This window comes from Lissotriton vulgaris, chromosome 9 (genome assembly GCF_964263255.1).
Source record: "Lissotriton vulgaris chromosome 9, aLisVul1.2, whole genome shotgun sequence".
Classification (NCBI taxonomy): domain Eukaryota; kingdom Metazoa; phylum Chordata; class Amphibia; order Caudata; family Salamandridae; genus Lissotriton; species Lissotriton vulgaris.
This window is the reverse complement of record NC_141697.1, coordinates 1106179866-1106201943: the sequence shown is the minus strand read 5'-3', so window position 1 is coordinate 1106201943 and position 22078 is coordinate 1106179866. Positions and strand designations below refer to the sequence as shown.

Genomic DNA, 22078 nt, shown 5'->3' with positions numbered 1-22078 from the left:
GATCCATTGAGGGAACTTCTGAGGTTTCTCCTGGTTCCACACGTGGACAGGTGGGGATTACACAATTAGTATTAGGTCAACAGGAGGAATTGTTGCCCCCGCAACACCTACCCCTGGAAATGGCTAAGATTCCAAAAAATCAGCATACCAAGTTCTTATCCTGGAACATTGCGGGTTTAATATCAAAAATGGATCTCCTGGATTGGGGAGATTTTATAGACACCCATGAGCTATGTCTCTTCCAGACATCTTGGGCAATAATATCACTGTATAGAGTAGGTTATGTTGCCTATTGTATACGTGCAACCCAGGGGCAGACCCTCAGGGGGCCTATGTAATTGGGTTGGTATCCATCTGGGATGCACCATTAAGATGGCAGACACCTCTTTTCCAGATATTTTGTGTATTCTTCTCTCTTCAGATACCCTCCCTAAGTTAGCTATTATTAATGTCTACTCACGTCCTGTGAGATATGGTCAAACCTCGCAGACACTATATTGTCTGGCCTCTTTTCTCTCTACACTACCTGAGCCAATACATGTTATAATCGGAGGGGATTTCAATTGCCATTTTGAACCCCTCAACAGCTTATCCTCCTCCATAACAAAGGAGGAAGACTCTGCTCTGGGAATCCCTGATTGTAACATTTATCCGACCAGGGGATGGACTCCAGCCGTCCTTCAAATGAACATGCTTACAGTTTCCCACTCACTTAGGGCGCGTAACGGCCGTTTTCCATCTGATAGCCCGGGTAATGCAACTTTTGAAAAAATGGGGCGGGCATCTACAATTGATTACATTCTGGGTAGACGTTGAGCTGTGGCACAGGTCTAAGAATTTTATGGTTTTGACACGATGTGAAAGTGATCACAATCCATTGAATCTAGCTTTAGAGTGGTTCCAGCCCAAAGAAGTACAGGAGACCTCAGATTTATGTCCATCTAATCTTTTAGCAATTGAAGGTGGCAGAAGAGTACACTGGGGAACACTTGTACAATAAGGTGAAAAAATGTCCTCCATGTATGAACAAATTATTCCCTTTCTAGAAATAGCAGTTCAAGACCATGCAACACATTAAACGATAGGTAAGAACCACCAAGATATGGTCGTAAAGCTGGCAGACTTTTTTTATACTAACAAAACCCTTAAAAAATCTTCCCCTAAATCCGAAAAATCCCTGGTTTAATAAAGCGTGCAGTGAAGCTAAATCTGCTCTGACCCTAGAGTTAAGGCTAGGGGATAGTACACCTATTAGAGAGGCCAGGATGTACTACAAAAAAATTCTTGCTGAAGCCAAAACTTCATGGGACCTCAATAGATAGGAAGCAATCAAAAAAGCATTAGATGATAGAGACATGAGAGGCTTTTGGAATTTAGTTAAAACAGGAAAATCCGAAGGCAACTCAGTTATCGAACCCAATCTAGGAGAAGAAGCATGGAGATCCCATTTTAAAGTTTTATATTCTGAACCCCGACATAGAGTAATTGACGAAATGGCCATGGACTGGGGAACCCAAATCAAGAAGGCTAATTTAAGAATAATACAGTCCACAGGGGTAATTTTAAAAGTCTATAAGAGCTGCACCCAAAAAATGGTAGGCCCACCAGAAGAAATCTTTAAGGTACAAGCCAGGGGAACTTCTTTATATGGTGCTGAACTTTGGGGCCACTCGCCGTCTAAGGATCTCACAGCGACTGAGAATACTTTTATTAGGCAGTTGTTGGGACTCCCAAAAAGCACTCCTCTAACTCCACTTAGGATGGACTTGGGAATAGGCCCTATTGCTGACCTATTTGCCGCTCGTCCTCTCCTCTACTGGCGCAGACTCTGGAGTACGCCGGAGTTAGCCGCAAACAGAGAGGAATTGAAGGATGTTATGTGCATCCAGCGTGCAGGGGAACTCCCTTGGTTGGTCTATGTAAGGAACTCAAGTCGGGCTTTGGGGAGGGAAAATTTGTGGCTAACACCAGAAGATACTTGCCCTTTGATTTCCAAAAAGGCCCTAACTACTGCTTTTAAAGAATACAAATTTGCAGACATTCTACAGAGCACTGACTCATTCTCCTTGACCTCCGGGTTCCTTGAGTTCAAAGATCAATATAAGGTAGAGTTGGTCCTAGATAGCATACAACCTTTAATGGCCAAGAAGCTGTTCATACAATTTAGGCACGGGACACTCCTGTTGCGTGCATTTATGAATGGCTGGAAAGGAGCCACTAAACAAGTCTGTCCTGGGTTCTGTCTATCAGAAGAATCTGAACGTAATGTCATGCTTTTTTGCCCTGCTTATAAGAAGTCAAGGTCCAAGTGGGTTCTCCAGCTCTGTAGGAATTTGGGGATTCGCAACCACATCAAGGTTTTCAGACTACTTAAGCATGACACGCAGCCATTGATTGTAGCTGCCACCTCCAAGTTTTTATTTGCGATGTGGTGCATTCGTAGAGTCATCATAAGGGCAAATCAGTTAGCCAGCAACGTAACCTGGGCTTTAGAATAGATATACTATGGCCTAAATCTATCAATCTCTTTAATATGGGGAATTTATATGAAATATATGTATAGTTATTTGTTCTTAAATGCTCTCATTCATACATTATTTTTTTGCCTGTACATATTTTAAATAATATTATTATCCTAAATTATTGTTCTGGCTTTAGATGATTTTCATAGATTTGTAGTATGATATTCTACTGGCATTAATTATACTGTGCACAAATCCTCTTAAACTGTCAATTGTAAAAAAAATTCCAGCATTATGTATTGTTTTAACTCTTTGTGCTTTTATCGCTGTAAAGCCGAAATAACGTTTTTTGACTGAATGACTAAGTACTCTATAAAGGATTGGGGGCCCTCTCTATTGTTTGGTGCACCCCTGCATCGCAGGAGCTGCAGGGGCCTATGTTACGCCCTGTGTTGCATTCATGCCATGTTTTACCTCTTGCGGTTCCCTTTTTGATCTTTTTTTATTACTCTTTTGCATTCTGGATTCCTGGTGAATTCGCGCTTTTAGCTACTTCTGGTATGGGAAGGCTGATCGCAGTGTAGTTTTGATGAACTGGTCATCCAGAAGAGTTCCACTGAACATCTGAAAATAACTGTCTTCAAAAGTAATTGCTCAGACCGCAACATTATTGTGTCAATTCTTTAACATCCTATGGTGACGCCACGTAAGATCTTTCATCATCTTATCACCGGTGATGAATGGCTTTGTTAACATAAACTAATACAATTCCGCATAGGTGGTTTCGCAGAAAATGTGACTGCGTTTGCAAAAGAAGGTTTGCAGCAATAACTTCTCGCGAATATCATTTTACAGTGCTGAAAATGAATTGTGTCTTCCATAAAGAGACAACTGCTAGCAATGCTAATTAGTTTCATTATTTTTGTTTCGCTCCGATAAACACAAGAAAGACTTTAGCAATTACTGTAAACGTGTGCCATTAGGATTTTACCCTGCTTCTCTTAGATGTGAAATAATAAAATGAAGACCGAATTTATATCGCCTCTATATTGTTCTTGTTGTTATTCAATAGCTTTTACTTAATACATTTTCTTTTAATTTTGAGAACTCTGTCTATGGGCTTTGTGCAAAAATAGAAAAAAACAACATTGCTTCTATGAATGAGATTTTAGATTGTTGAATTATCTTTTCGGTAAATATTCTCTCTCCCTGTTTTCCAGCACTGGTTATGGGGAATGTTTACTTGATGAACCAGTATCAAGAAGATACACTTTGCCTCAACAACTTCCAGGTCTAATGTACAATGTTAATAAACAATGTGAGTTAATTTTTGGACCAGGATCTCAGATGTGCCCAATAATGGTTAGTACTGTTAGAGGCGTTTTCAAAATCATAGTGTAAAAATATGGATTACATGCTTATCAAAGTGAAAGTTGATATCTGATTTTGTACCACGTTTTCAAGTGTACTTTAAGCTTTTTTGCAGGAATTGAACCGCACTGAAATGGTAGTCTCAGCTTGATTGTATTATAAAGAGAACATTGAATTGTATTTGAATCTATATTATTTTTACAACATTAAGCAGATGCAGTGCAGACGGCTCTGGTGCGTCAACACGGAGGGTGCTCACAAAGGATGTCGCACCCAGCACACGCCTTGGGCAGATGGGACCGCATGTGAACCCGGAAAGGTCAGTAACTCTGACCTTAAGCAACCTTACAAGAAGCTGCGAAATGCAGTTACCATTTCTTTTTACCTGCTCACGAGTTACATGACTGAACCAGACCTCCTTTCTATTGCAGCTCTCCTCTCTTTAAACTGTATTCTGTGCTTATAATAGCTGATGCTAGTTGGAAGAAGTAATAGCTTACAGTAACTATAATAACAGAGAACAAAGTATTTATTGTTGTGATGGATAAATCTGCCTCTGGATTCCTCACCTTTTGAATACCCCCTGCACCAGCATTTCTGCAGAAATTATTTTTCGATCTCTTTACGTCGATGAGGAGGTCATAATAGCACGACTCCGCTCGCGACTCCCAATGATGGCGTCGGAGCCATAAGAAGACCTAGTCGGCATGCTGACGTCAGTTCCCTTTTTTCCTCACCGTTGACGCGTAACTTTTTTTTACTGGGACTCTCCATTTTCAACGAGATTACTTTGTTTCTCGACGACGCTCTTCGAAGGGCAAGGCTTTGAGGTCGGCTTCACCTGTTCAGCGATGCCAGGGAAAGGACTTTGTTTCTCCATCGCCGTCTCCTTTTCCGCAGTCGACTCCGATCCACTCGCCGACTCCGAGTAGTTTGCCAGCGTCAAGAGGCTCTTCGACGCCCAGGGAGTTTTCTCCTGTACCTGTGGCTTCGCCTGAGCGGGCTCCGTCCTCATTGGCTCCGCAGCCTAAGCCTCTAGTTCAGCCTCGGATGGATCCTAATCAAGGAGGTCCGGATCCTGACCCTCCTTTTCCAGGACCTGGAGCGGATCCCTCGCATTTTCTAAATGCAATGTTTGCCAGGGCATCCTACCCTTCCGGCGCACCTTCTGGCCCCGTGGGTCCGCCTGCCTTTAACCTGGGTGTCTCCTAACAGTACGCCTAAGCACCTTTTGTGTCTTTTATGCAGAAAGCTCCATCATGGCTGTTTCCGGCGCTGAGGTTTTCAACCCCAAATCCTCAACCTTCGTCTGGTGACAAATCGGCGCTGTCTCGGATTTGTTCGGCAGCGTTGCCTGTTTCTGAAGGTCCTCCTTCGACTCCGGCTCCATTATCTCCGGCGCAGCATCCGGCGCCGCTGAAGCCGATCCAGAAGCACCGTTCCATAAGGGATGCATAAAGGCTGCTAGAAGAGGATGAGTATCGACTGGAGCAGGAAGAAGGAGAGATATTCGACTCTGTGGACGAATTTGAGGGCCTACAGGAAGCCAGTGGTTTAGATACTTCCCCAGAGTGGGGGCTCTCTTCACCAAAGACTGGCATCTCTCCGGATGTTGCTCCTTATCATGTGGTGATTAGGAAAGCTGCTGAGTTGTTGAATCTTCAGTTGCCTTCACCAGCAGTTAAGTCAAATATGTTGACTGAAGTGCTTAAATATTCTTCATCTGTTAGTGAGCCTCTTCTGCCTTTCAATGGGGCGTTGACAGAGCCTATCTTGGATGTGTGGCAAAAGCCCTTGACTACTCCTGTAGTTTCCAGGTCAATTACAAGGTGGTATAGACAAGCTCCTGGAGACCCAGCTTTTCCATCTGCACACCCATCTCCCGAAAGCTTGGTGATGCAGGCTACGTGCTCCAAGCAATCGTCTGGGCCCTTACCTACCACCCCGGGGGATAGGGAGCCTAAGAAGATGGAGCAATCGGCCAAGAAAGTGTTTTCCTCAGCAAGTATGGTATTGAAGTCAACGAACGCCACTTGCTTGCTTGGAAGGTACATTCATGGCCTTATGGACTCTGTTAAGCAGTTGGCCCCTAAACTTCCTGAGGATAATCAGGTTCATTTTCTTGAGGCTCTTTCGGACTCTCAGGCAGCTGCCCGACAAGTCATTCAGTCGGGTTTGGACACTTAAGACTCGGTTGCCCAAGTAATGGGTTCTTCGTTTGCAACGAGGAAGAAAGCCTGGCTCAGATCTTCTGGATTTTCTCCTGATGTTCAGGCTACTCTGTTGGATCTGCCTTTCGATGGTTCAAGGTTATTTTGTACCAAGGCAGACTCTTCTTTGCAGTGCTTTAAGGACAGTAGAGTGACCATAAGATCTTTGGGCCTACAGTCTCAGCCCAGAGGGTATGGCTACAGGAGGTATTGTGGCCGTCAGCAGCCTCAGCAGCAACAGCAGCAAGCCCTCTGTACAAGTCGTATGAGGGAAAAAATAGAACCCATCCTCAGAGATGCTCGGCAGCAGTCCTCCTCCTCCTCTTCTTCTCTTGCCCTTCCACTGGTTCCATGGGAAAGCAGCTCTAGATCCCCATCGTGGAGCATGTTGGTCCTGTAGGTGGTCGGGTGTCCCATTTTCCACAAGACTGGAAATCGGTTACCTCAGATCATTGGGTTTTGAATCTTGTGGAAAAGGGGTATGCCCTCCCTTTTCTAGAGTTTCCACCTCCTTACCCTCCTCGCCAGGATTGGTGTTCAGAGGACCATTTGCTACTCTTACAGCAGGAGATTCTTGTCTTGTTGCAGAAAGGGACGATAGAGCTGGTTCCAGAGCAGGAAAGGGGTCGAGGATGTTGCCCCCGTTATTTCTTGATTTCCAAAAAGGATGGTCGGTTAAGGCTCAGGATTTTGCCTCCGACAGAAAAAGTTCAAAATGTTGACCTTGGCTCAGGTTCTTCTGGCGCTGCAACAGGAAGACTAAATGGTGTCGATTGATTTGCAGGATGCGTAATTTCATCTTCCCCTCCTGAAGTCGCTTTGGAAGTATCTCCGGTTTACGGAAGGGAAGCAGCATTACCTGCAGATAAGGGAAAATAGGATTCCTGTTTTCCCTTATCTGGACGACTGGCTACTGAAAGCCACGTCTCCAGAGATGGTGTTGCACCACTTGCATGTAACAACGCAATTGTTGTTCAACTTGGGTTTCTCAATAAATGTACCCAAATCTCACCTGGTGCCTTCTCAGCCCAGCCTGTTCATAGGAGCAATACTGGTCACTACTGTGTGTCGGGCATTTCTGCCTCCGCAGAGGATTCTTGACATACAGGAGATGATTCCTTTGTTTTACGATGGAGCGTTTGTTCCAGTCCTGAAGGTCCTTCGCCTGCTTAGTCTGTTTGCTTCCTGCATTCTGTTGGTCAATCATGTACTCTGGCATATGAGGGCACTCCAGTGGTGCCTCCACAGGCAGTGGTATCAACACAGCGGAGATCTCAGGGAGAACATCAGAATCTCCAGAGACACTGCAGCAGAGCTGTGTTGGTGGACTGTGCAGGACAACCCGACTCAAGGAAAGCTCTTTCAGTCTCCTCCACCGGTGGTCACAGTGATCATGAATGCCTCCACTCTAGGGCGGGGTGCTCATCCTAGGGATATGGAGGTCAAAGATCTTTGGTCTCCAGAGGAAAGGTTGCTTCACAACAACCTTGTGGAATTGCGGGCGATACGTTTGGCACTGAAGGCCTTCCTTCCTTCCCTTTGCGGTCAGTCTGTTCAGGTCCTGACGGACAACACAACCGCGATGCAAGGAGGTGTAGGGTTATTTCATCTCTGCAGAGAGGCGCTACAACTCTGGTCCTGGGTTCACGTCCATCAAATTTGTGTAGTGGCAAATCATCTGGCCGGTGTGCTGAATGTTCGTGCGGAACGTCTCAGTCGCCGTTACTCGGCCGATCACGAGTTGGTCCATCTGGTCTTCAAGAGGTGGGGATTTCCTCAGTTGGACTTCTTTGCCACTCACGAGAACGGGCACTGCCCGTTGTTCTGCAGTCTCCAGTATCCGATGCAGGGAGCAATGGGGAATGCGTTTCAATTGGATTGGAGCTCACAAATCCTCTCCTCGTTTCCCCCATACCTTTGATTCCTCAGTTCTGAGGAAGATTCGCCAAGACTGAGCCCAAGTCATATTGATCACTGCGGATTGGCCAAGAAGGGTGTGGTAAACAGATCTACTTCACCTCTCATTGCACCCACCGCTCCGTCTCCCTTTCAGGGCAGGCCTCTTGCAATCACAGGGAAGGTTCTACACCCCCACCTCCAGAGTCAGCACCTTCATGCCTGGAGATTGATCGGGGCAACCTGAGTTCATTTTCTCTCCCACCGGATGTGGTGGATGTTATTTTATCATCCAGAAGACACTCCACCACATCTACTTATTCCTCCAGGTGGTCCAAATTTGTGAAGTGGTGTAGAGAGATCTCTGTTGACCCTTTGAAGGCATATTTGTCTGAAGTGCTGAGTTTCTCTCTTACTTTGGCTCAGCAGGGTTGTGCTGTGGCTACAGTTAAAGGTTATTTGTTGGCTTTATCGGCTTTCATTTGTTTGCCGGACCAGCCATCTTTGTTTAAATCTCCTGTAGTTATGAGGTTCATTAAGGGCCTCACCAATAAGTTTCCTCCCACTCCTTTCATTATGCTTCAGTGGGATTTAAATCTTGTTCTTACTTTTCTGATGGGTTCTTAATTTGAGCCTCTTCATAGTTGTCCGTTGAGGCTTCTTTCTTTCAAAACGGTCTTTTTGATCGCTATTACCTCGGTCAGGAGTTCTAAATCTCCATTCTTGAACATTTATGCAGAAAATATGGTTCTTAAGACCAGGGCTGCTTTCCTGCCTAAAGTGGTTACTCCTTTCCATTTAGGACAATCCATTACCTTACCTACCTTCTATTCTCCACCTCACCCTTCCAAGGAGGAGGAGAGACTTCATTGCCTGGCCCCTAAGAGGGCGGTCAGTTTTTTACCTGGACAGGACCAGGGAACTACGGCTGGATGATCAGCTCTTCGTGGGCTAAATTGGTCGGATGAAAGGAAAAGCTGTCCACGGGTGAACTCTCGTCAAGTGGATCATCTTGTGTATCATGATCTGCTATGCCCTGGCCAAGAAGGAGCCGTCTGAAGGCATTAGAGCTCAGTCCACCAGAGCTAAGTCTTCTTCTTCTGCTTTGGCTAGAGGTGTTCCTGTTGTTGATATTTGTAAGGCAGCAATTTGGGCCTCCCTGCATACCTTTGCGAAGCAGTACTGCTTGGACTTGGAGGTTAGGAGGAATGGCCATTTTGCACGTTCTGTTTTGCAAGATTTTTGGTATGATCAGGTGGACACCCTCCTTCAGGAGAGGTACGGCTTGGGGATTCTATTCAAAAGGTGAGGAATCCACAGGCAGATGTATCCATCAGAAGAACAAGTTACTTACCTTCTGTAACGCTTTTTCTGGTGGATACAGTATCTGCCTGTGGATTCCTCACTGGCCCACCCACCTCCCCGTTGTCCTTCTGTTTCTACCAAAGAACATTATAACTGTTTGACATGGATGTTTTCAATATGTCTTCTTCATGCTTACAGTTGGGTCTTGGAAAATGCTTTGTTTGTAGCCTTTTTCCATTCTAATAATGTATATGCTGTGTGTATTTGCATTTATATATGTTATGTATACTTGTGAAAATGTTGTTGGTTCGCCCGTTTGCCTCGAGGGCACGGAAAAAATGGGTAGAACTGACATCAGCATGCCGATGGCGTCTTCTTATGGCTCTGATGACGTCATACGGAGTCGTGAGCGGAGCCTTGCTATTATGACATCCTCGTTGACGTGGGAGAGCTAGGAAAAGAGTTTCAGCGGAAAAGCTGGTGCAAGGGATATTCAGAAGCTGAGGAATCCACAGGCAGATACTGTATCCACCAGAAAAAGCCTTACCGAAGGTAAGTAAACTTGTACAACATTAGGAGGTACTTAGATGTTGTGAAAGTAAAAAATCACACCTATTGCTGTGCTAGGGAGAGATCAACACGAGGAATCTTTATTGTTTTCAAAGCGTTAAATGCTGCTGACTTTCCATCTAAAGTTACTGAGTCAGGCTCCCTCATTTCAGAGCTAATCTGATAGCTTAAACTATGTCTGATAGCTAAAGAAAAGAATAACTACTGTACCTGCCTTTAACATAAAGTTATTGTTTTCACAGGAGTCCTAAAATGACAAAGACTAAGCTTTCACGTTTTAAAAATTTGTAAATTTGATTGGACATGTCCCATGCTAAATCAGTTGCCGGCTCCTGGTGGAAACTCCGCAGTGGCGGCTCCTCCGCTAAGGCAGTGGAGCATTGCCTCACTGCGCAAAAAATAAAATAAAAATAACATATTGTTATTGTCATTTTATTTTTCCTAATGCATGCAGCCTGTGTGCAGTGTGGGATGGAGCTGGCCGGAGCAGGGGAGGAGTGGTTTGCACTCCCAATGTACACATGAACTGTTTGGCCGGCCCTCTTGGGCCGATCAAACAGTTCACGCGCACTTTGCATGTTCCTACCAGGCACACAACAATAGGGAAACACAGTATTCAGCCAGAGCTAGACCAATAATAGTATAGAAAACAGTTGGTCCAACCAACCAGTATCTGTAGGAAATCTTTGTATGACACCCACATTCAACAAGTTAATTAAATAATGACAACAATATTGAGCACTAATCAAAGATTTTATAATGTAAATTCATCCATAATTCACAGTATCAATGGTTGCTGCGATAAACGTGAAGTGAAAGCAAATGCTCAAGGAAGTGCTTGTGACAGGAATGGAAGGGTATAAGTGCTGTTAATTAAAATATTCACAATGATGAAAAGACCTGTCTAACAATGTTTGAATTGCTAACTAGTCAAATCCCAAGTAGCAAGACGCTGTGAATACGTGTTTCATCATCCGCATCCGGGCAGAAATTAAGAGTACAGCACAAGATAAAAGAAAAGTCGACATTTGACCCCTATGAATCGCAGAAGGACAGTAGTTCCTTAAATCGGGGTCTTTCTCATGATCTAGAAAATGAGCAACCTGAATACAACACTACTATGTGGGAGGTGATGAACTTATGGGGATGAGCTGAGAAGCTTCTATTCCAGAAAATGACACATCTAGACGCGTGCCTCCTCCAGAGGTCATCATCGTACTAGAGAAATAAACAGATTCCTTCTGATTCTAGTGATTGATGTCACTTAATCGCAATGTACCCAAGTAATTGACCATTATGACCAATCCTCCATGAAGCTTTTAAATTTACAGCAACTCAAGTTTCAGACTGGACTTTTGTGGTTATGTGTAGCATGCATCATTTTCTGGAATAGGAGCTTCTCAGCCCATCCCCATAAGTTCTTTACCGCCCGCGAAGTTTTTTGAGCTCCACATTCTGTGGAGCTCGCAGAGTGCATAAAACTCCACTTCGCGTAGTCCAGCTGAGTTTTTTTTCCATCTCGCGAACAGTAAGTTTGTGAGCACGAGCTGCCACTCAGGTAAAATTTCTACCCAAGTAGCAAGAGGCAAGAAGACCATCATAAACAAAAGTTTGCACAGCACTCCGCCACTTGCGGTACTTAGCTGAAATTTCTGTCACTTTGCTGGGTTCCACTTAGCGAAACTCCATGAACCTCGCCCAGGCCTGAGTAATTTGTCATTGTTTAATTAATGTGTTGAATGTGGATGTCATACAAAGATTCCTTACAAATACTGGTCGGTTGGACCAACTGTTTTCTATACTGTTCCTACCAGGCAACAAAACACAGCCTGGTGAGGAACATGCACAGGCTTCCTGTTTGAGTCTGAGCACCGATCCACGGTGCTCAGACCAATCACAACGCTGCATATCAGCGTTGTGATTGGCTCAATGGAGACTGTGTGCCGGGTGTTTCTTGCTGCCAGCCGGACTGCAGGAAAGAAAAAGAGGACGCAGAGGAGGCGGCGGCCGGCCGGCTGGCCGTTCTTAGGTGCATTTTTTTAATTGTAAATTAACCCCCCCCTCAGCCTACCACACCCTCCGGTAGCAGCCACTACTGAAACTGTGCAGTCTTATGATATGTTCTAGCAGCAAAGGCACTTTAATTTTCTCAATATGGTATCATATGGAGACTAAAAGAAGTGTTGTGTTGCCTCCTAATGGTGGTTTTGCAACTGCTTCACAAACTTGATATCACTACCGTGCTTTGATATGACTCGTATGACTGTGACAAAAACAGTGTCTGGCACGGCTTGATCACATATGAATCTTTTTGTATTTTGGACTCGTGTTGATTATTTGGCACATAAACAGTCACCTCAACGTAGATTGTGAACTACCTCTGTGATATTTCCTTATATGTCTGTGGGTGCAATAGTGCTGGCCCATTGTTGACATTATTGCAGTTTTGAATCCAAGGCACAGTTATGCTATAGGCATAAATGGTCCTGTGCCAGTTTGGCGGAATACTTTCACTTTATGCAGATCAGCTTGTATCAATATATCAAAGAGAGTGCTTTGTATGTAGGGCCTTTCTTACGCATATCACCTTTAGAGTAGCAGCATTTTCTAACATGTTTCTATATATTTATCAATCACTTGTACAACTTTTTGTACTTGTTTACTGCATTTTAAAATGAACATAATGTCATTATTCTGCTTGTCCTTTTGTTGAGTTTTTAATGTTTTAAATTATGGTTTGTATTGCATCCATTTTTGCCTTTGGTAATATTTGTTCAGTATAGCCTTTTGCTTTAAAGATTGTTAAAATATATCCTTTATGAATTTCATTCAGTTTTTCCTCTGATGCTATTTCATGGATTCATAGTAATTGGTTGAAAAGTGCATTTTCTTTTATGGGTTTTGACTGAAAACCTGAACCTGTTAGTAAGACATTTCTTTGTGTATCCTTCTTTATAGGGATGATACTTCTCCTATGTCTCAAAATGTCCTTTTCTATTTTTGTTAATAATACATTTATAGTAACTAAACTTTGTCCATGACAACACTACCAATATTTTCTCTTAATTCATTGCAAAGTATTTTTAGTCTAAAAGGTTCTTATTTTTGATTGAATTCAAACCATTATTACAACTTCTTAAAGAAAAGATCTGTGTATGAGAAGAGTTATTACTAAAAAGCATACCCTGGGTTTAACTTTCATTACAATCAGCCTAATTTAATAATAGGTGGGTTGTGAATATTCATTACAAGTCGAGTCAAGTTAGGGACATTTGTATAGCGCACAAATCACATCCTGGGAGTCTCATGGCTCTTGCAGCAGTCTCTGACATAGGGGAACACAGCTAGTTTGCAAAGAGCCAGGTCTTTAGTCCTTTGCGAAAACGGCCATGATTAGGGGAGTTACGGAGATGGAAAGGCATTTTGTTCCATGCGGCCGATGGCAGAAACTAAAATGCTCGACCGCCATTTCTGCAGGTACGTCCTCTCAAAGGTATCAGTAGGAGTTCGTTTCTGGATCTGAGATCCCTTTGTGACTGATACCATCTGAGTTTTTTGGACCAGTATTTAGGACCCTTTTCATACAATTGTCTGTGAACCAGACATAGTATTTTGAAAAGGATGTGCTTTTTTACCGGCAACCAATGTAGGCTTTTTAGACAGGCAGCAGAAGAAGTTTTTCTCGGGAGGTTAAGAACCAGCCGGGCTGCGGTATTCTGGAGAACCTGAAGCCTCTTCAGATGGTGTTCATTTATAGAAGACAGAAGTTGGTTCCCGTAGTCCATCCTATTTATTATAAGGCCTTGGACTAAGGGTTTTCGGGCCAGAACAGGGATCCACCTAAAGATTTTTCTCAGACTCCACATAAGTGCAAAGCAAGTGCCAACAATGCTGGTTATTTGGCTATTCATGGACAATTTGTTATCCAACAGAAAGCTCAAATTACGGGTTGAATCCTTTGGAAATGTGCAGGTGCCCAGATTGATTGGCCACCAGTCATCTGTCCAATGTTCTGCCGCTTTGCCGAAGAGCATAATTTCTGACTTGCTGCCATTTAGTTGAAGGTGATTGATGGTCATCCATTCCTCAACTTGTACCAGGCAGCTTTGGAAATGTTGTTTGGTTTAGTTAGGGTCAGAATCTAGTGTGACTAAGATCTGCGTATCATCGGCATAGGACAGAACATCAAAGCCATGGTCTCTAATTATATTGGCCAAAGGGGTCATATAGATATTAAGGAGCATTGGGCTCAATATAGAGCCCTGAGGGATGCCCATTTTGACAGGTCTTTCATTTGCACTATTTTCTCCGATTTGGACCATTGTAGTGCGGTTGGACAAATAGCTAGAAAACCATTGTAAGGCGTTTCCTCTGACACCAATCTCCCACAATCAATGAATTAGAATGCGGTGGGAGATGGTGTCAAATGCCGCCGACAAATCGAGCAGGACGAGGATGGCTGACTGGTGCTTATCCAGCGCCAGTCTGATGTTCTCAACCACCTCGACCAATGCGGTTTCAGTACTATGTTGTGCCCTAAAACCCGATTGTGAGGGATCCAAAAGTCCATGGTTTTCAAGAGGATTCACAAGTTGCTTGTTAACAATGGATTCAAGCATTTTCCCGAAGTATGGAAGCAGGGATATAGGCCGGTAGTTTAACAAGATGTTGGGGTCAGCTGTAGGCTTTTTCAGAATGGGCCTGACTTTAGCAGCTTTCCATATTGTCGGAAAATCAGCATCCATGAAAGATTTGTTAAAAAGGTCAGTGTGAAGTTCCACCAGTGCCGGTGCTAGTGTAGAAAAAAGTTTAGGAGGGATGAGATCTGTGGGTGTCCCTGACTTGATTTTTAATCCGGCCAACATGGTCGCCTCACAATCACATTTAATGAATTCCTCAATAATGTGTAGGGGGTCTGATGGGAATATGCCCAGAGTATTTAGCTGCGTTAGGTCAGGATGATCAGGAAAGGAAAGGTGAATGGCAGTAATTTTATCTTTAAAAAACTGGGATAATGCATTTGTCCATTCCAAGGAATTCGGAATTACTAACGCAGTATTAGGAGTAGTAAATTCCTTCATTATTTGAAAAAGTTCATTAGAGGAATTTTGGGCTCCATCTATCCGCTCCATTAGAAATGCTTTTTTTGTCAGTTTTATTTTAAGCATATAGCTAGAGTGCAGAAGTTTATATATTTTCCGATCTTTCTGATCTTTACTCCTCCGCCATTTCTTTTCTGCGGTTCTACATTCCAATTTTATGATTCTTAGTTCCTCTGTGAACCAAGGCGCAGTTCTAATTTGGTGTTTAATTCTGCTCATAGGAGCAATTTTATTCAGCGCTGTCTCTATAGCAAGATCAAATTGCATTGCCGCAGTGCTGGCACTTAGGGAGGGAGTGTGTGAGATTAGCTGAAATGTTTTTGAAAAAGAGGTAGAGTGATTTTTTTCATAGGTCTCTGTAGTCTTGAGCCATTTGCCGGTGCTATTTTTATTTTGACCATTAGGAAGGAAAAAATTACCAGATAATGGTCAGTCCAGAGCAGTGGAATAGTAGAGGCTGCTTTCAGCACAGAAAAATTGGTAAAAAGATCTAATGTACATCCGGCTTGGTGTGTAGGGCCTATGGTCTTCTGATCAAGTCCCAGAGTGTACATGCTAGACATCAACTTTTCTGTGTCTAAGTCTGGTATATCTGCATGATAATTGAAGTCCCCTACTACAAGGAATTTATCTGAGGCAAGGACATGAGTTAGTTTCCTTTCTATCAAGTCGAGTTAATTTAAATTCTGACGGAAAGGCAGTATATAAATCGGGGGTGGCATGCTCATGTAGCCAGGTCTCGGTGATAAAACAAATATCTGGGGCTGCTGAGTCAATCAAAGACCAGATTTCTGAAGCGTGTTTGGGGATTGAGCGGGCATTAAAATATATGGCATTAAGTGTTTCAGCTAAATTATCTGTGCTAAGTAGACCGGAACCAGGAGAAGGGTAGTTTCTGTCCGGTTGGTGAGATAAGCGACCAGAGAGATTTGAGGACAGCTAGCTAAGTCCAGTAGGTTTGGTTTGTGTGGTATTTAACTCTTAGTTGTTTACTGGAGTAACTAAACAAGGACATGGTAACCGAATTCTAAGTCAAAAGTAGCAAATACGGTACCGGACTATAAAGGGCCAGGGGTCCAGGCGTATGGCGGCGGTCAGGCGCGACCTTCGGCGCGCCGCTGCGCGCGTCCGCTCCGCTCTAAATGGGGTTTGAGCAGGGGCAAGCTAGACCGCTAAGCTACACTTCCGGTGAACCCACCGGAAGTGAACTGAAATGCCTGTAATAGACCCTCCGTTCAAGCGACACAAGCCGTGACGGACCGGGGTCAGGTGGCAGTAGGCTGTAAATTGCGGCGCATTTAAAATGACATAGACAACACAGTGAGTTTTAAAAGCACAGTTGCTAGCACAGACGTCTGATTAAAAATACAGATACTGTCACAGTAATCTCGTGGTTATTGCCCCAAAGGAAGGATCGTAAATGCAGTGTAACAAAAAATACAGCGTCTACCTCAATCAGAGGCGCATTCATCTCTTTCCTTCTCCTAGCCACACCAAATCCCCCTGGCTGTTCCTCTGGTTTGCATCAGATGTTAGACTCATATCTAAAATAATTGCGAGATAAAAAGTGAATGCAATTGAACAGGATTCTTTCCTAGGTATTGCGTTCACATTTGTTCATTTGCTTGCATCCCTTCTGTGCGAGGAATACTTCCTTAAAAATTTACTATGTCACATGTAAACACAGTTATTCTTCTTGGATATGTTTTTTTTGTATTTAAATCATAGGTCTATTCTGTCTTAGATATGTGTTGGACCAAACATAAACGAAATTTAAAAATAAAAGCAAACCTATTTTACAAGAGGTATAAAAAAGCAATGTATTCCCACACAGAAGGTAAGCAAGAAACCTAATTAGATAGGGAGAGCAAAACACGGGACAGAGATGGGAAACACTAAAGGCTTGACTTCGAGTTGCAAGGGTGGCAAAATTACCTGGGCAGAAATCGCTTATTATGTTATGTAGTTGCACATGTGCAGTTGATTCCCTAGTATGGGGAATAACCATCCAGACCCAGGATTGCGGGGTTCTTTTCTGTATAGTTCTCTCTGATCCCATGGACACTTCTGGTCTCATTTTCCTGCTGTTTTAAGTGGATGGTAAATTTGAATGGGGGAATGCATGCCTCAGGGCAGGGTTGGGGTGGACTCAGGGGCAGACCAATTTCAGGTCAACCTGAGGGATGCATTCCGAGTTCCCCTGTAGGGTTGGTGAGGTTGAGTGGGGGCCAGACTTAGCCTGTGCCCACAGCCTATGACCCACATATGATTTTTCCATAAGTTCAGGCTCCGTGATCTTGGTATAGAAACTTAGGGCCACTTGGAGTAAACCATAATGAGAAAGAGGCAAACTGTGTAGGAATAGAGAGAGAACAAACTTAGAGGCAGAGTAATCACTGCAAAGAGCATACTAAACTCTGCGGACAATAGTGGTTAATGATGAAGACATGGTTTCATATTCCTACGGTACAGAAACAGGACAATAAATAAGTAAGCAACCATTTCTTATAACAGTCCACTTGTCTTGAAAATTTTTCTGTTGCCATCATGGCCTAGATTTTACCTCAACATGTAGTCCACACCAGAGACGAAGCTTGCGCCCTCTGCATTGCTACATTTTACCGCCACTCCAGAGACCCTGCATTCTCCCTCTGTATTGCTACATTTTACAACCACAAGAGCTGAAAGATTAATTTCCTTCCTTTACCTTGCAATTCTTCTGAGTTGAGTGCTTTAATTCTAAGATATTGGTCAAGGGGTTCCTTGCAATGGGGGTTGTCACCACCTCATTGATTGCCAGCAGCATCCCCTTCCATTTAAATAAGAGATACCTTTGGGCTATTCCATCATATGTTAATTGGGTTCCTCATACCACCACTCCATCTACAGCATCAGTCTGACATTGCAGGAGATATCCTACTCTGGTATGATACTACCGAGTTATAGCTTAAATTGATGGTTCTCTTTGGCCAATTGCCATGGTATGTTTCTGGCGTCTGTCCATAATAATTTCTATGCTTTGTTGGACATTTCTCATATTAGCATCTTTGCAAACTTGCATCATTCCATTTATGTGAAATTATCGGAGGTTGACAGTTTGTATAATCCTGACATTTATCCTTTGGTGACAAATGCAAAAAGAACTATTAATGGAGAGAATGCAGAACAATGTCATACATTCACCCCAATACAGATATCTTGGCATAAATCCATTGTTTTGTTGCTCACCATGCCATTGCAGTTTTGACTTATCCTTTGGTGCCTGTGAATGTCAAAGCCAATTTCTCAAATTCGGTTGTCTGTCCTAAAATGTCTAGTTTGTCAGGAGGATTTAAAGCCTCAGCTGCTGATAGCTGAATCTCTCCTGTTTTGGTATCACAAGAGCTGGTTACAATTCTCAAATATTAGTATTTGATCCCCTTCAAATACATCTGTCAGTACCATACAATCCCACTCCTGCCTCTTCCTAAGACCAGTTCAAGCTGGTGTGAAGTCCTGAATAAATTGAATTAAAAACAAAGTGGATGGAAGGCAGTCATTTTGTCCCAGGCATAAAACAAAGCACTTGTTATCTAACTAATTCAGTTGTAGCAGCCTAGCCCTTTTTGGAAAAAGTAAATGTCCTATAGCCTTCTCTCTGCAACTGTCTTGCCTATATGAGTGCATTTTGTGCTAGGAGCTCGCTAAGTCAGCTTCCCTAATATTCTTAGTTGGCTCCTCTATATTAGTCTCTGATGTTGGGAAACTTCAGCAAGAAGTCCACCCCACCCAGTCAGGGGTGCTTTCAGGTCCCTGTCAGATACTCTGGCATGTCCCCTGCCGCGCAAAGTCCTACATAGGCTTTTAGACCAAGGAGAATTTTTTTTTTCTCTTTGGGAGAAGCTGAAATAGTTAAAGTAACCTTGGCGCCTCGTTCAGTACGATGCAGTCCTTCCGAGCTATCAAATATACAGATATTCCCACCTAGACAGATGTTCCTTAATGTTCTCTTTTATGGCTGATATATTGGTAGAGTATCGGTCACTTACTTGGGGAATTCTCAATACTAGTAATGTCTTACTGATTTTTCAGCCATTTTGATTCGTATGTTTTATTGCAATTCCAGTTTTTCCCATGACTTATGCTTACTGGCAGGATCATATATCTATCCTGGTCAATCTTGTAACCTGATGAATTGCCATATCTTTCTAAAGTGTTGACCAAGTGTAGGATTGATGCAATGGGGTGGAAGCCACTTTAATTGGCTCCAAACTAGATGTCCTCTCTTAACCCCCGTCCACACTCCCGAACCCAGCTGATGCGAATGACGCTGTCCTAAGAGTTAGGACAAGCATAGCACTACAACATCTTATAGAGGCCTATGTGAGTTTCATGTCATCTTTGGAGCTAAGAGTAAATGAATCCAAATCTTTTGTTCTAATGACAGGATTACCCCCCTCTAAAAGAACTCCACCTTTTTTACATTGGAACTTGAAAATTAGAAGTAGTGGAGACTTTTCCCTATCTAGGGGTATCATTTGACAAAAAACAAACCTGGTCATACATGATGGAAAGTAGGGCATTAATAATGGAGTGAACAATGGTTGCGGTTTCTAGCTTTGCTAAGAAACTGGGCTCAAAAACCATTGCGAGCATTAAAAAAAATTATAGTGCTAAGACAATCTTGGCCAAAACATATGGGGCAGGGTTGTGGGGAATAGCCTCAAAAGACTCTGTACAAATGTTGGAGGATGGTATTTTTAAAAGGGTGGTTTTTTTTCCCGGCTCATTTTCTAACTATGTGTGCCACTTAGAATTAGGCTTACCCTAGGTGACTGACATTAAAAGACTCGCCCCTATTATGTGATGGCACTCAATATGGAAAAAAAGACTCAGTAGACCTAACCCAAACTATAATAAAAAATTGTCAGTTACTGGATAATGTACAAAAAATTGTTTCGTTACAGTATGTCAAATCTACATTGTTTTAGTTAGGTGTACCTGAATTATTTACGAACCGGACTTCCTGTTCTAAATTTCCCATAAAAAGACTCAAAGCATTATTTAGGCAGGTTATGAAAGAAAGGAATGGCATCACCGGAATCCATTGTAATGTTGTACCAGTTGACCCCACCCATAATGGAGGGAAATAATTTGTATCTAGAAAGAGTTAGAAATTCACAACACTGAGTTATTCTTCTGAGAGGCCGCACCAACTTAAGTCTTTTGATGCTGGGCTTCCTAGCGAAGAAGTTTTATTTTAACGATTTGATACCCTGCCAATGTGATTATTTTTCTGAACAATCTGACCTGCATCCTTTTTTTCTGTCACTTTTATAAAGAACAAAGACTGAGATATATTTTACCCCTTGTAAAATGATATAACTTTGTGCAATGCCGCATTGCCCTTTTCTTCTTTAAAAAGCTTAATGATCCTTTTGTTTGTTTTTCTGTAGCTTAATTTCTCTGGGCATGCAGGCGAAGGAGACAATTTGCCTAACTGAGAATGGCAGAAATTTTCAAAAAAGTTATCTTGTTTTTATATATTTCATGAATTATATAGCCCTCTGCCTACAATAATGGGTCCTCCATTACTTGTCTCTGGAACTTAAATCTCATAAGAAACTCTTTTCGAGTTCTCGCTGTCTTATCTCCCTGTGAGTATTAAGTGATCTAGACATCCCTAAACTCTGTCCTCTCTTTATCCCCCCATATAATGTCCTCCTTATCATTCTGATTTGTGAAATTATTGTGGTGCTGTATTACCTTCAAGGCGTGCATAATTAATCTTTGTGCCTCATCAGATATCTAGTAAAACAAGCTAGCAAGAAAGGCTCTTTCTGATCAATTCAACCACAAGACATCTAGTTTCCTCCCTTAACTTCATCATTGCTCTTTTTTTGTTAACTTTTCTTTATAGGGGTTTACATGTATCACACAGAAAAGTAAAGCTTTATACTGCAAAATTGTCTGCATACACGGTCAAGTTACTGCACTAATCAAAAACACAGGACTAGAGTAGCCTTAGGAAATCTTACATATGGTGACTCAAAGCATCCTGCCTTTTGACTCCGTACTAAAACAGGGTAAATTGGAATGTTTTCTATATGGGGTAAATCCAGGAGGGGAGAGGTTAGGGTGGGCATTAAAACATTGGATAGGAGGAACGTGGTGGTCGCGAGTAGGGCAGGGGAACCTACCCACCTTCCAGGTGTCTATTATCTTTTGTTCTGAGAACGTCTCTAGGGGACGTTCGGCCAATCGCTACACTAGGGGGTCCTCTGTGTCAGCACAGATTCCCCTGATTGATACCCATGGTATCACTGTATATCAGATCCCTCACAGTTCATTTGTAGTGGTTTGTACGAACTAGATTAGTGGTCTCTAATGAATGCACTTCAAGTCTCCATAAATTTCTCTAGTCGATCATCCAGCCTGGCAATGCCTTATTCATGGGATGCCATTTTATACATTTTCTGGAGCTGGCAGTCGTAGAATGGATAGATGTTTGTACACTAGAATCGTAAGATAAAGGTTTTTGCTGTGGCTAGAACCAAGGCGAACAATCTAGAATATTGCTTGGTAATATCTAGGCTTTGGGTGGAGTTATGAAGCATAATCAATTAGGCTGTAGCTGGTTCTCTGAAGGGAACCATTTGGGCGTTCATGTTGGTCGCAAATGTCAAGTAGGTGAACACTGTCTCTTTCCAGGGACCCACACCACCAACATGTCACCACTGGAAGGAGTACGGATGGTTGAAGTCAAAATGGTGACCAATGCCATTAATGTCATACTTTAAAATAGTTTAGTTTTAGTCCGACTTCCCTCATATAACCATCATGTTTGGCCAGTAATTCTGCCCAGTGCTCATCTGAATATTGCGGACGTAGCCTATTTGACCAACATGATTTCAAGTAGCAAGCCACTGGCATGGAGTATTGATAGTCCATCTGTATTTGATGCTGGCGAGACACCACCCCTTTATTTGTACCACATTTCTTCAAGAACTCAAGAATAGGAGAGGTTACAAGTACTACTGGGTGAGGGAGAGGGATAACGCTTTCCACAAGCAAGCAGGACTGTGAAGTAGCTTAAATAAGGCCTGCAACCCCTTAAAGGATTTGTATGTTTGGTCTATAAGCAAGTCAGATATGGAGCAGGTGCCATTAATGTTTAAGGCGT

At 42.9% G+C, this 22078-nt stretch overlaps 1 protein-coding gene across 1 annotated transcript in view; it reads left to right on the top strand.

Moving 5' to 3' along the window:
* The window catches only part of ADAMTS9 (ADAM metallopeptidase with thrombospondin type 1 motif 9), a 914249-nt gene that overhangs the window by 250733 nt on the left and 641438 nt on the right, over positions 1-22078 (top strand). Inside the window, exons 11-12 of the mRNA XM_086939088.1 lie at positions 3683-3824; positions 4045-4152. Coding sequence (XP_086795214.1) covers positions 3683-3824; positions 4045-4152 — 250 coding nt within the window. The remainder of the gene's footprint in view (positions 1-3682; positions 3825-4044; positions 4153-22078) is intronic.